The sequence below is a fragment of the Oryzias melastigma genome, linkage group LG1 (assembly GCF_002922805.2).
Source record: "Oryzias melastigma strain HK-1 linkage group LG1, ASM292280v2, whole genome shotgun sequence".
Lineage (NCBI taxonomy): Eukaryota > Metazoa > Chordata > Actinopteri > Beloniformes > Adrianichthyidae > Oryzias > Oryzias melastigma.
Genome location: NC_050512.1, coordinates 4,135,634 through 4,152,030, shown reverse-complemented (window position 1 = coordinate 4,152,030; position 16,397 = coordinate 4,135,634). Strand labels below are relative to the sequence as shown.

Genomic DNA, 16,397 nt, shown 5'->3' with positions numbered 1-16,397 from the left:
CAATCAAGTTCTGTACTTCAATGTTGTTATTTTCTTTAAGGTTTAAATTGCTTTTTCACAAAAATGAGATGTGACTCATTGTCATGGTAACTGAACCTGCGCCGATCTCAACTGCGGTGACCGCAACTTTTTTTTTTCTTTTAAATTAGATTTATTTTGACCAAACCCTTGTGCAAATGCTTATGCTGTTGTGCTATGTCGTAATGCAAACGTTTTTTTCCTTCTGGTAATAGCTCAGTATATGTCTTACTTTCCAGTTTCTGTAGACTTTCAATATCTAATTGAAATTAGCCGGAGCTGACTTCTATGTGCGCTCCAGCCTCAGCTTTTTGACCCACATTTTCCTGCCCACTCTCCCATCATCTTGGCTGTTTTTGTGGCCGGATCTGTTTGAGTTCTGCATATAGGTTTTGTGGACTCCATTGACTGCCATTGTTTACTAGAGCTGCCACTTTGCCTCACACACTGCTGCACAACTGCCTTACTCAGTGGTAAACAGTATTCTCTGCCAGAAACCATAATGTCTGCATGTCAAGAATAACATACAAGTCCGTTCTTTCGCAAAACTCTCTGAGGATAATACTGCAGCTGCACTCTTGATTAAAAGTAAGAGTGCTGGTTCGTAAAACCACAATCTTTCTATTTTCAGATACAGACTCATTGCGTGACTGAACGTCAACTATTGCTTCATATTTGTGGAGCACACCATTAAAGCCTCTGGCTTTTCACTTGGATTTAGCTCACCGGTCAAAATTATTCTTTATAGTGTTTGTGATCTTTGTGCATAAACCAGGCGGTGCTACACAAAAGAAGAAAGGCAATATATTCGTCAGAGTCCCGTTGTGAAAGAAAGCCACAGTTACAATAAATGATGCAGTATAATACAGGAAGTCATGTTAGAAGGGGCACACTGAGAGTCTTTAAAATGGTTTGAATTCCTGCAAGGACTTTCTTTGTTCTCCTTCACACGCCTACGAGGCTACAGTCCTAATGATGTGCGCTTTATTCCACAGGGCATCGCCTCAGACATTGTTCGATACCTCGCCTTCTTCTCCTACTTCACAATCCAAATGGCACAGCTGTTTCTTTGCTGCTTTGCTGACCAGCCCCCACAAGGAAAACCCAACTTGGAAAAGGTATGCAGAAAAGAAAGTGTCCATTAAAAATGTCCTCTGTGTTCCAAAACACAAAGAAAAGTGCAAGGAAAGCTTTTTTTTTTTTACACTGCTACTCAAAAAATATTTGCCATTTGGAGGAAATGATGTGACCCCCCCCGTCCTCTCACACTTCACCACTTGACCTGTAACAGGTGTGTGAAGTAGTGTGTGTGCTTGATGCTGTGCTCACATAAACAACTTACTGTTGGGGTTTTAACCACCTGTCCACATGCAGTACAGGTTTTTGATCCAGGTCCGATATTCCTCTAAACAGAAGTTTGTATTTTTTGTATTTGGACTGGACACAATTGGTTCTCCTAAACTGAACCCCGATAAACTGGAACAAATGTTCAGTCTGAATAGACTCCGTGCTCAGAGTGGGACAAATGGACCAAAATGGCCACCATAGCCGAACATTATGGGATGTAAACAGAGTAGCAGAGCAAGGATGATACACAGCCACTCATTGAAATGTGGTTGGATGAATGCAGGCTCATTAAAACTACTTTTAACATGATACATATTGCTTACAGACACATACAGACGTCCAAGTCTGAATAAGTGAACCATCCCGAAAAGGATTGCACAACTTAAGACTTCTGTTATTCTTTCTTTTATTGCTTTGCCCCACCCACATAATTCATCCCTGGCCAATGACTGAAGAGATCTTTAATAACGGGGTTTTGCTAACAGACTTTGGTCCAAAACAATAACGTGTGGTTGAAGGCAGTCTGAATACAGACCAAACGCAAGGTTCAGGACCAACGGACTGAAAGCAGCCTTAAGCTCACAGCACCATGTTGAAGCTGGACTTCTGACAGTTGAATGAAAATGAACTTCTAATACATCATAGTGACACCTGAGGTCACATCCGTCTGATGATAAACTATCGAAGGAGGTAGAAAAAGTCCCTAACAAACTGTTGACTGCGAGGGAGGAGGCTTGGGCTGCAGAAGCCGCAGTCTGACATTGTGGACACACCCGGTGGTGTCTCCTCTTCCTCCTCCACCTCCTCCTCCTCCTCTGTTCCTCATACTCTGGTTAGTTAGTCACAGGAAGAAGGGAAGTGGGAGGTAAAAGGCATGGAGCTGTAATGAGGAGAGCAAACACCCCGGTGAGGGGGTGGTAGGGCGGAGGAGATGCTATTTAGTTTTTGTGAAAGAGCAAACTTGTTTGTGATGACACGTATTTGCTCTGTCTGTACCTCAAATGTCCCTTTCCCCCTTCCTTAGCACTTATTTACATTGAGCGGTGGGAGCTCACAGTGTCTGGTCCCCACAGTGGGCCCCCTGAATGTACCCTGTTGTTCACACACCGTAGTATTTTCAAATCTGCTCCTCGTACCAGCATTCAGACACCAACCGGTGACCCTGTGAGGCTCGTAGAGGGTTTAGGTGGTGAATTGTTTACCCAGAAAAAATCTGAACCTGGTCTTTAATTTGTTGCAGAATCCTTGTCCCGTGAAAGATGCCTCTTTCCTGTCAAAGATCCTCTTCTGGTGGTTCACCGGGTAAGATGGTTCTTTGAAAAGCCTTCATTTTCAGCCACAGGCTGACTCACTGCGGCAACGATTTGTGCTTGTTTACAATAACACGTGAGTTTTGCTGATGATCTGTGAATCATCTCCACGGTCCCTCTTCAGGCTTGTTGTGAAAGGATATCGCACCCCACTGGAAGCGAAGGACTTGTGGACTCTGAGGGAAGAAGACACGTCTCACAAGATCATCTCTGAGCTGCAGCAGGAATGGAGAGCTGAATGTGCCAAACTCCAGAAGTGAGTATTTGTTGAAACAAGAAACTGACAGCAGGATCTTTCAGCGCCACAGCGCTCGGTGGATTGTGGTGGAGAACTGTTATATTGTTGGACTGTGATGCTTTGGATTTTTCCTGGGTCGTTTTAAGCTCACATAATCGTGATGACACACATCCTTGTGACATCATCTGCTGCACAGTGGTGTAGTGGTTAGCTCAGTCATCTTACAACAAAAAAGGTCTTGGTTGGAAACTTGGTCACAGCTCTTCTGTGTTTTCATGTTCACCCCATTCAAGTGGGGGTTTTCTCTGGGCAATCCAGATTCTTCCCGCAGTCTAAAAACATACATTTTTGGTCGATTGGTCATTCTATGGCTCTAAGCTGTCTGTTGGAGTGAGTTGTTTTCTCTGTGTGGGCTTAGAAAACTGGCAGTTTTTCCATGCTGCATCCCAGCTCGTCCCTTCCGATGACCCTGAACAGGATGAACTTTCAAATCCACCCTTAATTGCCATCTTCTAAGAGCAAAGAGAGGAGGAGCACACCATTGGGGCACTCACAGGAGCACCCAGAATGCACATCTTCTGCTAGGTCAGAAACATGTCTTCGCAAGATCTAAAACAGATCTCCCACTAGGTCTGACACTCGTCTTTCTCAAGATCTGAAACATATCTTCTACAATGTCTGAAACATGTCTTCTACTAGGTCTGTAACACATCATCTGCAAGGTCTGAAACACGTCTTCCACTAGGTCTGAAACACGTCTTTGCAAGATCTGAAACATGTCTTCTCCAAGGTCTTAATCATATCTTCTACAATGTCTGAAACACATCTTCTACTAGTGTGAAACACATCTTCTAATGGGTCTAAAAACATGTCTTTGCAACATCTGAAACATGTCTTCCACAATGTCTAAAGCGTTTCTTCTACTATGTCTTAAACACATCTTATGCTAGTTTTAATACACATCTTCTGCTTGGCCAGAAACAAGTCTTCTGCTAGTTCTTAATCAGGTCTTCTACAATGTCTAAAACACGCCTTCCACTGGGTCTGAAACACATCTTCTTCTAGGTCTCAAACGCGTAATGTTCTATGCCTGAAATACGTTTTCTGCAAGGTCTTATTCATATCTTTTACAATGTTTGAAGCACGTCATCTACTACTACTCAAAGCTGTGGAATATTTGGGGCAAAACAGCCCTTAGGGTCTGATCTCATGTGTCATGATGGGTCTGATCTCATGTGTCCTAAGAGCATTTCCTGCTCTGTCACAGCGACCTCTAAATAAACTCAGTTTTACTGCGCTGGCTTAAACCTGCAATATTGGCACAAACTGAGCCCTAAAAGGTCTAACTGTGGAAACTGAAAGTCTCCATCCAGCACCACAACAATGACTTGACAGTAAAAAAATAAACACAAAGAAGTTTCCAGAGGATAACAGTGTAAAATAATGTCAAAATAGGGGCAGACACACGTGTTTCACAGTTGTTATGGTCTGGTGTTAGAAAAGCTGTGTTTGAGTCTGATCATTGTCCCACCAGATGATCCTCTTTCTCTGCAGCTGTGAATGATTTGATTCATTTTTCTATGTTAATGTTGAAACCTATTTTGTCCGTATTTGCTCCATTGAGTTGTCCTCCTTTTCCAGGCAGGAGAAATCCCTGGAATCTGCCCCTGTGCTGGGAAGTAGACTGCCAGATCAAGCCCAGCTCCTCAGAAAGCTGCAGAAGGAGCAGAGCTCCGGTTTCTTCCTTCTCAGGACCCTTGCACGAAAGTTTGGTCCATACTTCCTGACTGGCACCTTGTGCATCATATTCCATGATGCCTTCATGTTCGCCATCCCTCAGGTGCTGAGGTAAGATCCAGAAACCATGGTTTAACAATGATTTAAACATCTTGTCTCCCAGATGAAAGCATCAGTAAAAGGTCTCAAAGGAAGGTTGTTGGGTGCATGTAAACTGTGTCATAATGTGTGGAGGAAGATTATGTTGTTGAGTCTGTCAAATATATCTCTGGCAGCACTTGGCTTCCCACAAACCAAATGGCATTGAATGTGCTGTATTAGGTAAACTAAAGTAAAACTTTCCAAACCTCAGCTCAAAGTGAAAATACTCTAATACATTGGAATCCAGGCTGCAGTAAAAATAGCTTTGATTTTTTTTCTTCACTTGGGGCTTTATCTGTAAAATTCAGTTGTGAGAGTTGAATGAAAAGACGTTCTATTTCTTGTTCTGTTAAACTGGAGGAACAGAAATACCACTATATAGGACAGACGGATAAACAGAAAGATTTATGACTCAATCAACACGACAAAACCAGCGGCTGGCAGCAGCGAGCCCGGGTCACGGCTGACCCACTGCCCACTCCCTCGCCACCCGACCAGTCAGACTGGAATGTTGTTGTTCATGCACAGTGCACAGTCGCTGGAAGTGTTAATTACGGCCGTGGAGCTGCGAGCAAGAAAAGCAGACGAGACCACAGACCCTGCGCTCCAGCTTGGGGGACAGGCAGAAAAGAGAGAGGAGGTTCCAGAAATGCTGTTGGACCACAATAAGGGTGCCGCAGGCCAAGTGTGAGTGCAGCCTGGCCACAGGCTGAGCTCTGTTGTGCAACTTTAACCGCTCAGTGTGGACCAGTTAGGGAAAAGTCATTGAAAAACTAAAGGCCAAGGAGCGTTACGCTTTATTAGACAAAAAATGAACAAGTCTCTTTCGAGAAAATCCTGAGCTTTGATGGGTATTGATGGCAAACTAAACGTGCTGAGACACTCACATCCTTCCTCCAACCTCCACAGCCTTCTTCTGGGTTTCATGAGGGATCCCGACGCTCCACAGTGGAAGGGCTACTTCTATGCCACTCTGATGTTCCTGCTTTCCTGCCTCCAGTCTCTTTTCAATCATCAGTACATGTACACTTGCTTCACCGTCGGCATGAGGGTAAAGACAGCTGTGATGGGCCTGGTTTACAGAAAGGTATGGGAAACTCAGATACACTTTTTATTAAAAGATGAACATTTCTCACCTGGTTGTGTAATATTCATCTGGATTTGAAATTAAATACATGCTTCCAACCATGTCTTTCTTTGTGTCAATGCAGTCTCTGGTGATAAACAGCGCTGCCAGGCGGACTTGCACCGTGGGGGAGATTGTCAATCTGGTCTCAGCAGACACGCAGAAGCTCATGGACTTTGTGGTGTATTTCAACGCCGTCTGGCTGGCTCCCATTGAGATTGCTCTTTGTCTCTTCTTTCTCTGGCAGGTATGTTGAAATGCTCTTTAACTTCTCACTCGCATACAAATAAGCGGAGTCTCCCTTCACACGATTTGCTCTCTGTGCAGCATCTTGGCCCGTCCGCTCTGGCAGGGATTGCCACTGTCATTCTGATTTTTCCGCTCAACGGATTCATTGCAAAGAAAAGAAGCAAGCTGCAGGTAAAAGTCCTCATGTGTGCAGCACACAGTAGCCAAAACATCTGGCATGGCAGGTCAAGGAACACCACAGCTGGTTTAGATAGTGGCTGAAACGCTGTGTGGGTGTTTGGCATGGATGCTGCATTCTCTCTTGTCCTTTTGATGTCTGACCCATATAATGTGTTCAAAAAACAATGACAGGAAAAGGGTTGGCACAGGGAGAGCGTCATTTTTCATGTCTTTGGAAAAAGTACAGAGGTTTCTGTAAATTTGGCTGCCAGTTTAATCACATTTAGTCTTCAATGAACTGACCACATTCCTGGGTCTTTGTTGTTTACTTGCAATAAAACCCACTACAATGTAAGGAGCAGCAAATTCTTACAGAATTAAACATATTCTGTGCTTCAGGAAAATGACTGTTGTTGTCATCAGGGCAATGTTCACAACTCCAAGTATTTGCTTTGCTGTGGTTTGTTGTGATCTCACAGTGTCCTAGTTTTAAGTCAAATGTGTGCTTTCCAAACCGTATAAAATATCCTCTCTGTCTGGTCAACAGGAGATTCAGATGAAGTTCATGGACGGCCGTGTCCGACTGATGAACGAGATCCTGAATGGAATAAAGATCTTGAAATTTTACGCCTGGGAGAAAGCCTTCCTGGACCAGGTTTTGGGCTACAGAGAGAAGGAGCTCAAGGCCTTGAAGAAGTCCCAGGTCCTTTATTCCATCTCCATTGCGTCCTTTAACTCCTCCTCCTTCCTGGTAAGAATTTTGAAGTAAAGGGCGTGTTAAAGCTTATGTCAGCGGTCGTAGATGCTCATGGTACTCCCTATGAATTGCTTTTACTCTTTAAAAACTCTGCAGTGCATTTGTACTAAAGTAAATCAGACCAGAATTAATTTGTAATTGAATCACTGTCTTTAGCAGACTAGATCGTTTTAGTTTGATCTGCATTGGTGTTCAGGTGAGCTTCAAACAAAAATGATTATTTGAGGACACAAACTATTACAAAATCTGTCTGAAAGAATGCAGCTTGTTGATGAGGAACCTGCATGTGGAGGCATGGAAACTCCACTGCATGTAAACCTATCAACTGGTTCCTCTGGTAACCAGGTTTCCCTTGGAGACCAAATTACGTTTGTACATGTAAACAGCCAATTTAAAATAAGAGAGTTCTCAGGGAAACACATGCAAATGTTTTCCTGCTAGTCATTAAAGGTCTTGACTTCCTGACAAAAGCCAGGTACAAGTGGGAAGCTGAAAAGAGCAGAAGCAGAACCTAAATAAAGAAGTCTACTTTGAAACTGAGCTGAACTAAAAACGACCAAAACAACAAAGCCAACAACAGGGAAGAACCACAGATCCTTCCAATCACTCCTTTTCATAGCAATAACAAAAGGTTACTAAGTTTTACAAATGTTTAAAGTCCCACTCTGGTCACTTTTGATGAATTGTGAAAGCATTTCAAGTGGTTATTTAATTATGATTCTGCAGGTTTTAGGCAAATTCAAAAAAACGTGTCATTTTCTAGAACATAGTTTCTGTGTAATAATAATATTAATAATTATAATTATTATTATTATTATTATTATTATTATTATTATTATTATTATGTGACATCTGGAGATATAATTCTGTAATCCTGCTCTGATTATGTCATTTGCAAAGAACAACTCTTCATTTTAACTTCTTGCCTCCCTTTAAATCAGATTCAAAGTTTAAACCCATTACTTTTAACCATATGTTAAACATACAGTACCTTCCTTTTACGTGAAGAAAACACTTTTTTTTTATTTGAAAAATAAAGAGATTATATATTTATAAATGCAGCTATTAACCACAATCTGTCAAATATAAAAACAGTAGATAAATTGTGAGCAGTCCTTGTACTCAGCTGCACAGATCAATCTCCTTGTTCAATCTGGTTTTTACCAACTTTTTGACTAAATAATAAAAAAACAACAAAGAATATAGCAGACAAACAATCCTTACAATATAACCCTCCTGTTTTACTAACACTGTATGGTTTACCATTATTTTGTACAGACTGAGAAAAACTTAAAAAAAAAAAAAAAAACAGTGAAGGACGCTTCTGCATTGCAACATTATTTTTTACTATTTGAGATAAGATGCTGCAGCTTACTTTGGCAAACAGAGCTTTGACTGTGTCATCATGATCACAAAGCCAAAACATTTAACAAATCCCTTCATGTTTGTATAGTCTTTAAGCAAAGTCTTTGAGATTATCAAAGTCATTTCGGTTTTTTTAGGAGGACTGAGAAGACATTTGAAGATTCCTTATAATATATTTGGTGATTTCTAAGGATCTTGCTTCCTTGGAACACACAATGAACCCATTGTTTGAGGAAAACGACATCATTAGAATTCATTATTTGAAAGCTGTAATTGCAAGAATGTTGAAATCTTTGCATTTCTAGTGTTTGCATTTAAGCTGCAGATGAAGAAGACATTTAGCAGTCAGACAGCATGGGACCGAAGCTGTCTAACCTCCATCTGTACAAGTTTCAGCCTGACCCAATGCCGTGCTGTTCTTCTCTCTTCCCAAGATTGCCTTCGCCATGTTTGGAGTCTATGTGATGCTGGATGAAAGGAATGTTCTGGATGCACAGAAGGTTTTTGTCTCCATGGCTCTGATCAACATCTTGAAGACGCCACTAAGTCAGCTTCCATTTGCGATAAGCACCACCATGCAGGTGAGTGAGTTTTCTCACAGATTCCACTTTAAATTTGTATCAACTAATAAATCATTTTCAATAATCCCCTTTCAGGCTCTGGTCTCATTGAGGCGTCTGGCAAAGTACCTGTGCTCAGAGGAGCTGAAGGTGGACAGCGTCTCAAAGACTTTGTCCAGCTCTGGTAAAACAATATTTCAATGTGATTTTTCATGCTGTTCAGTGTCACATTCCCGCTAGTTTTGATCATATACAGCCTGAAATTGCATGTTGCCATAAGCAATATAAGCAGCCTGATGTGAGATGATGTTGTTTATGATATTGAGGAACCACAGCTTTGCTCGGATCATATGCACTGTCACTTCCTTGGGCCGAGGCTGACTGTAGACGGCATAATTATAGGGTCTTCCCATTTGATGGTTAGACTAAAATGGTGGCATGAATGTAGACATACGATTCATAGAGAAATAAAGAAAAAAGTATACTACATTTTTATGTCTCTGATCTGTCAACACTTCCTGAGACAGCTTGGAGAAAAGGCAGCAACTCTGTAATTAGCATGATTAAGCAGATTCATGTGTAATTACACCCAGACAGCTTTCTGATGAGTAACTGCAGGGAGAAACTTTGTTTTGAAAGTTGGTGCCTCAGTTTGAAAGAACACATCCTCTCTGAAAGCTCATTGCAGGTTGCATTTATTGTGGTTTCCTGTCTTGTTCAGATGGAGAAGATGTGGCCATAGAGAACGGGACTTTCAGTTGGTCCAAAGAGGGTCCTCCATGTCTCAAAAGGTGTGTGTTCTATCAACGAGGATTTCAAAACATCTACCGTAACAAAGAAGGCCTGTGTGTGTGACTCATGTCTGTGTTGACAGGATCAGTGTCCGTGTCCCACGAGGTTCCCTCGTTGCTGTGGTCGGGCATGTGGGCAGTGGAAAGTCCTCTTTGTTGTCTGCCATGCTCGGCGAAACAGAAAAAAGAAACGGCCAAGTCACCGTCAAGGTACAAAGCTAATGTTCCATGTGTGTTTCTGGGTTACATTTGACAAATATTGATGTGTCTCTCTGAATGTGTCTGTGCAGGGTTCTGTGGCCTACGTGCCCCAGCAGGCCTGGATCCAGAATGCAACTGTCCAAGACAATATACTGTTTGGTCGTGAGAAGTTGAAAACATGGTACCAACGTGTGCTGGACGCCTGCGCCCTGCTGCCAGACCTCAACATTCTACCTGCAGGAGATGCTACAGAAATTGGAGAGAAAGTATGGAAAACACTTTCCAGTTTGTTTTACTTCCCTTCAGTCTATCCAGAGGCCCCTCCTTATTTTTTTTCTTTTTTGTTTTCCTGCAGGGACTGAACCTTTCAGGTGGACAGAAGCAAAGAGTGAGTCTGGCCAGGGCGGTCTACAGAAAAGCTGACGTGTACCTCCTGGACGACCCGCTGTCTGCTGTCGATGCACATGTGGGTCAACACATCTTCGACAAAGTCATTGGACCGAAAGGAGTCCTTAAAGACAGGGTAAAGACATACAAAACACACTGTTCACATCAGTTCAGACACAACTTCAGAACTCTACCACTTACAACCCAAAAGCTCTACTTTTGTTACAATTACACAGAAACCAATGTTTTGCTGAAGGTGTGTAAAAGAAAGCGTCTGCTGGAAATTTGATTTTTCTCACTTTTGTGGTTGGATTTAAAGACCCGCATTCTGGTGACCCATGGGATGAGCTTCCTGCCGCAGGCTGACCTCATCCTGGTTCTGGTGGACGGAGAAATCACGGAGAGCGGCTCCTACCAAGAGCTTCTCAGCCACCACGGGGCTTTTGCTGACTTCATCCACACGTTTGCAAGCACAGAGAAAAAAGAAAGCGCCATACAGAGAGGTGCCTGAACATCTACGAAATTTTACAACTTTGCAATAACCCACAAACTATGCACACACTAAACACGTCTTCTTTGTTTTTTTGTGCAGCTGGTTCCAGGAGGTCCAATGCTCGATTGAGCATGGTCGACTTCATGCCATTCTCCAGAGACCTGTCACAAGAGCAGCTCATTGGGTACGTTACCTGTAGAAGTGAACTGGAAACTAATGCCTTAGTCACAACTACCCTAACGGGTGGATACAGGCTGTCTGCAGTTAAAAAATGAGCAAATTTGTACAGAGAACACAGGTGGCCCACACAAAATGTTAAGATTGCTAAAATTAAAAAATTAGACAATTAGAGCATAACTTGTGTGGGCAACTTTAAGGCTCTCAAGTATCACCTGCATTCCATGTGCATGCAGCATTTGCACAAGGTCAGTAAGGAGCCAAAGCATGCACTTTGCTAAAATTTAGAGTGCTGCATAAAGGGGCCACACATTATTCACACAAATACTTCACTTACTTCGTACACTTACCGAGCCTAAAGAGAACTGCACAGCTGTGATCCCTTTAAAAGGTAACCAAACAGGACAGTTGGAGGCTACAACCAAAATTTGAAAATCCAGTCAGAGGGGTGGGGCTGCGGAACAGGACTGTTATCTTTACTAGAGCTGCAGATCATGATGTGGGACATCTAAAATAACTTAGATGGTTTGACCAATCACAAAATTCAAAATGCAGTACCTCAATTCAGCCTGTAGGGGGCAGCACACAGACGGTTTTGACTATATTTTCAAGAATTTGAATTTGTCAAAAGAGTTGGCAATGACCAACAGACAGCACTTTTAAAGCCCCATTCATAGAAGTCAACAAACAAAAAAAGTTGATTTAGGGTTTGTTTACCCTTTAAGATGCAGCCGCCCCTCTCTATAACCTTCTATGGGCCCAGAAAACCCAAAGACCCGCAGCACCCGTATGGGCCAACTCCCACATGTGACTGACGCATAAGGCATCTTCTTTTGTTAAAACTGGCAATTGACCTATCCTTGTTTTTCAGAGGAGACACCACAAACACAAACCTGCAAAACATGGAGCCCGTGTCCGAAACCGACCAGGAACAAGTACCCGAGGACTTGGGGAAACTGACTGAGGCTGACAAAGCTCACACCGGACGAGTAAGTTGTGCTTCACTTCCTGTGGTTTTAATTCTTTTACACACTCAACTAACTAAAGTGACTGAACTTCTATTGTTTTCCACTGCAGGTGAGACTGGATATGTATAAGAAGTACTTCAAGACCATTGGCTTGGCAATCATCATTCCCATCGTCTTCCTGTATGCCTTCCAGCAGGGGGCCTCTCTGGCCTACAGCTACTGGCTCAGTATGTGGGCCGATGATCCAGTTGTTAACGGCACCCAGACGGACAGAGATCTGAAACTAGCTGTTTTTGGGGCTCTGGGTTTTGTACAAGGTTTGTTGCTGAGTCCTTTGAAGAGACACACACTTGACCACAGACTTCCTCATTTACATCTCCTTTTCCTCAGGTATTGCCATTTTCGGCACAACTGTTGCTATTTCCATCTGCGGCATCATCGCCTCTCGCCAGCTGCATATGGACCTGCTTATCAACGTTCTGCGCTCCCCAATGGCTTTTTTTGAGTCTACACCCAGCGGCAACCTCTTGAACCGCTTCGTCAAGGAGATTGATGCCATTGACTGCATGATACCTGAAGGCTTGAAGATGATGCTGAGCTATGTCTTCAAACTTGTGGAGGTGTGCATCATTGTGCTGATAGCAACGCCCATTGCAGCTGTGATCATCCTCCCTTTGGCTTTCCTCTACGCTTTTGTTCAGGTTTGTGCTTTTTGAATGATATCAAGATAAAACATTGATCCCTTGCATATTTTGTCTCTTTCTTTTGAAAAATTTTCAATCAAATGTGGTTCAGCAAAAGCTGGTTTCCATTACTGTGTATTATTAGAAAGCTCTGAGCTCCAAAAGCAACTGTGGATTTTGCCTTGTGCTGACACACACACAACACACACTCCGTTTTTATTATGGGAAAGCCCGACCTTCTCTGTTTTAGTGTGGCCTGCTAAAACTGGTCTTTCCCTTTTCCACTGTGGCCCACAGAGCTTCTACGTTGCCACATCCTGTCAGCTGCGCAGGCTGGAGGCTGTGAGCCGCTCGCCCATCTACACCCACTTCAATGAGACGGTGCAGGGTGCCAGTGTGATCCGGGCCTTCGCCGAACAGTCTCGGTTCATCACGCAGGCTAACGAAAGGGTCGACTTCAATCAGACATCCTACTTTCCTCGCTTTGTTGCCACCCGGTGAGATATGCATTGCTTTTGAGGAGTTTTAATTGTATCCATTTATCTCCTGTTGAGATGTTTGTGTAGTTTTATGCTCAGGTATTTTGCAATGATAGTGGACTTTGAGAGTTGGCTAAACATTTGTAACTCTGCAGGTGGTTGGCAGTCAATCTGGAGTTTGTTGGTAACGGTGTGGTCTTGGCTGCTGCCATTCTCTCTGTGATGGGGAAAAGCACCTTGAGCCCAGGTATCGTGGGATTGGCTGTGTCGCACTCCCTCCAGGTGAGAAAAAACACTAGTGAATGCAATGCAATCCATTGGGTCTTAATGAAGATCCACTGGTTTGTGTGATCATTCCCATGTCTCCTTGGTAACGTTCACTATTCCTCTTTTCACAGGTGACTGGGATCCTGAGCTGGATTGTACGATCCTGGACTGATGTGGAAAACAACATTGTGTCTGTGGAGAGGGTGAACGAGTACTCAGATACTCCGAAGGAGGTGGGAGCAAAACACCAAATGGATTGTTCAAAAGAGGCTTTTCTAGTTCTTTGCTCACTCTGTCTCACTGACCAACACAGGCCAGCTGGAACACCGAGGGCAGCGACTTGCCTCTTGCCTGGCCCCAGACCGGCACCATAGAGTTCCAGGACTACGGGCTGCAGTACCGTAAAGGCCTGGAGCTGGCTCTGAAAGGGATTACTCTGCAGATTCAGAAAAGAGAGAAGGTGACTCACCTAGTTAAATGTGAAAGCTGCCATTCTCAGTCTAAAACCGTGAAATTGGTGGTTATCTCAAAATTGAAACTTTCCTTTTTAGGTTGGAATTGTTGGCAGAACTGGAGCTGGGAAGTCTTCACTAGCTTTGGGAATCTTCAGAATCCTTGAGGCAGCAAAGGGAAAGATCTTCATAGACGGGGTTGACATTGCTGAGATCGGACTCCACGATCTCAGATCTCGCATCACAATTATTCCTCAGGTACCGATCCTAGAATCAAACAAAAGCAAAGCTTTGGCAGTCCTAAAACTGTTATTAGAAATCGTTTCTTCTGCTCCAGGACCCTGTGCTGTTCTCGGGTTCCCTCAGGATGAACCTCGACCCCTTCGATATATATACAGATGAAGAAATTTGGAGTTCGCTAGAGCTCGCTCACCTCAAAGACTTTGTGTCAAACCTGCCTGACAAACTCAGCCACGAGTGCTCTGAAGGAGGAGAGAACCTCAGGTAGGGATTTATGCATTCTTGTTGACCCCCCACCACATGTTAGGTCATGTGTTGAGTTATTTTCTTTCTTATACTTTAAAGTCTGGGTCAACGCCAGCTGGTGTGCTTAGCGAGGGCTTTGCTCAGGAAAACCAAGATCCTGGTTCTGGATGAAGCAACAGCGGCTGTGGATCTGGAAACAGACACTCTCATCCAGTCAACGATCCGCACACAGTTTGAGGACTGCACCGTCCTGACAATTGCTCATCGGCTTAACACCATCATGGACTATACAAGGTAGAGCGCCAAGATGTGACTATACGAACAAATTTAATTGTGAAATGTCATTTCACCTGCTTTTTTAACCCTTTAACACAGCAGCCTTAGGTCTAGTGTTTACATTATTTTGACTGACGTAACTCTTTAACCATGTACACATGTACACTTCAATGGATTCTGAAGCAGAGAAAAACAGCTTCTGTTGCTGAGAAAACTGGCTTTGCGCCTTTATTCAAGACTTTACGCATGTAATGTGCTACATAATGGTGCAAAGTGGATATTGACTCTGTCAGAATCATCTGATTCACGTTGATCACGTAAACGATCGAGGAGTTACGCTTGTGTTATGTACAGATGTCGCCTGCAATGTCTCCGGTGTTAAGGGGCTAAGGTCTGCTGTCAGTCCATTTCTGAACGAGTCTCTATAAATGGTTATAAATGGTTAAAATTAAGACCATGCATCTTTGTATGCATTTATTTTTAGTGTTTTATGACAAATGTATGACAGAGAGTACTGTTAAGGTTTGTAATTTAGTTAATTTGAGCACAATTTAGACCATTTGGAGTTGTTTGGGGAAGGTAAGCAAAAGTCTGCCCTAAACTGCACTTTCAGAGGACAATAAATGCAAAATTACACAATAATTACAGTGACAAAGCAAACAGAGAAAAAAACAAAGACTGACAAAGTCTCCAAACGTCTTTTCCATTTTTCTGAGCATGTATCAGCACTAACTGTGAATATTCTCATCATGAGGAGTAAAACTTTGTCACAAATGTATTACAATTAAAATCTTTGTTACATTTATTTCTAACAATCAAGACTTATGTTTATTTCTATTACAGAATCCTTATTAATGTTATTATTATTAAGTCTTTCAAATGTCACAAAAATAAAAATACATCGATTTTTTCTGCAATGTGTACCTTTGGAAAGAATGACAAAACATCTTCACGCTTCATCTGCTGTCATCCCTGGAACAGATCAAGAGTTTAAAAAGGGTTTCAAGTTAAAGGTCCAGTTGGCCGAATGTGAATTCTTCCCCTCCCCCTACATTTAGCCCTCCAAACGGAGAGTTATGGGAAAAAAACGGTCTCAAATACTCCAACTCGATGATGTCATCAATAGTCGCCAGTCCGAGCTGCTAGCGCTCGGAAATACACAACAACATTGGTTTTATAACTCTAAAAAGTCACGCTAAAAAAATGTCATTACTTACATTTAAATGTAAACTTTTGTGCTTCAGAGCACACCAAGGTGAATAAATGCGCTTCTTCTCCACGGTACAGCGCGACGCAGAACACACTTGTGACGCAGGGCTACGGATCCCTCCGTCACGAGGGTTAGCCCTTAAAACACACGACAAAGTCAAGATCTGGCCTACGGACCTATACCCGGCCCTTTTATTGTTATTAATGATTCAATGTTATCTTGCGCTTATTTCTAACTTGTATAATTTTGACAAAATATATTTTTAGAGAAAGTAAAATATTGAAAGTTATTTAAAGTTTAAGTTGATTTATTCTGGAATAATATTCCTGCATTTTCATTATTCACATTTATGTTAAAAAGGTTATATTTTTAAAGTTTTGCAAATGTAATTTTAGAGTGTTCAGTACATTTTTATCCCGTTCGGCCCGGAGCCTAAAGTGTGTTTTGGATTCTGGCCCCCTTTTGCAAAAAGGGTTTGACACCCCTGCCTTAAAAAAACTGTTTTGGACAACACTACCCT

At 42.6% G+C, this 16,397-nt stretch overlaps 1 protein-coding gene across 1 annotated transcript in view; it reads left to right on the top strand.

The window, feature by feature from the left end:
• The window catches only part of abcc6a (ATP-binding cassette, sub-family C (CFTR/MRP), member 6a), a 29,512-nt gene that overhangs the window by 11,476 nt on the left and 1,639 nt on the right, over positions 1-16,397 (top strand). The window contains exons 5-30 of the mRNA XM_024259857.2: positions 1,014-1,136; positions 2,606-2,667; positions 2,800-2,931; positions 4,555-4,761; positions 5,701-5,878; positions 6,003-6,164; positions 6,245-6,337; positions 6,873-7,076; positions 8,882-9,028; positions 9,104-9,191; positions 9,729-9,798; positions 9,882-10,008; positions 10,089-10,265; positions 10,355-10,522; positions 10,706-10,889; positions 10,979-11,063; positions 11,928-12,045; positions 12,134-12,341; positions 12,415-12,725; positions 13,005-13,204; positions 13,342-13,468; positions 13,585-13,686; positions 13,767-13,913; positions 14,005-14,163; positions 14,243-14,409; positions 14,491-14,685. Coding sequence (XP_024115625.1) covers positions 1,014-1,136; positions 2,606-2,667; positions 2,800-2,931; positions 4,555-4,761; positions 5,701-5,878; positions 6,003-6,164; positions 6,245-6,337; positions 6,873-7,076; positions 8,882-9,028; positions 9,104-9,191; positions 9,729-9,798; positions 9,882-10,008; positions 10,089-10,265; positions 10,355-10,522; positions 10,706-10,889; positions 10,979-11,063; positions 11,928-12,045; positions 12,134-12,341; positions 12,415-12,725; positions 13,005-13,204; positions 13,342-13,468; positions 13,585-13,686; positions 13,767-13,913; positions 14,005-14,163; positions 14,243-14,409; positions 14,491-14,685 — 3,941 coding nt within the window. The remainder of the gene's footprint in view (positions 1-1,013; positions 1,137-2,605; positions 2,668-2,799; positions 2,932-4,554; positions 4,762-5,700; positions 5,879-6,002; positions 6,165-6,244; positions 6,338-6,872; positions 7,077-8,881; positions 9,029-9,103; positions 9,192-9,728; positions 9,799-9,881; positions 10,009-10,088; positions 10,266-10,354; positions 10,523-10,705; positions 10,890-10,978; positions 11,064-11,927; positions 12,046-12,133; positions 12,342-12,414; positions 12,726-13,004; positions 13,205-13,341; positions 13,469-13,584; positions 13,687-13,766; positions 13,914-14,004; positions 14,164-14,242; positions 14,410-14,490; positions 14,686-16,397) is intronic.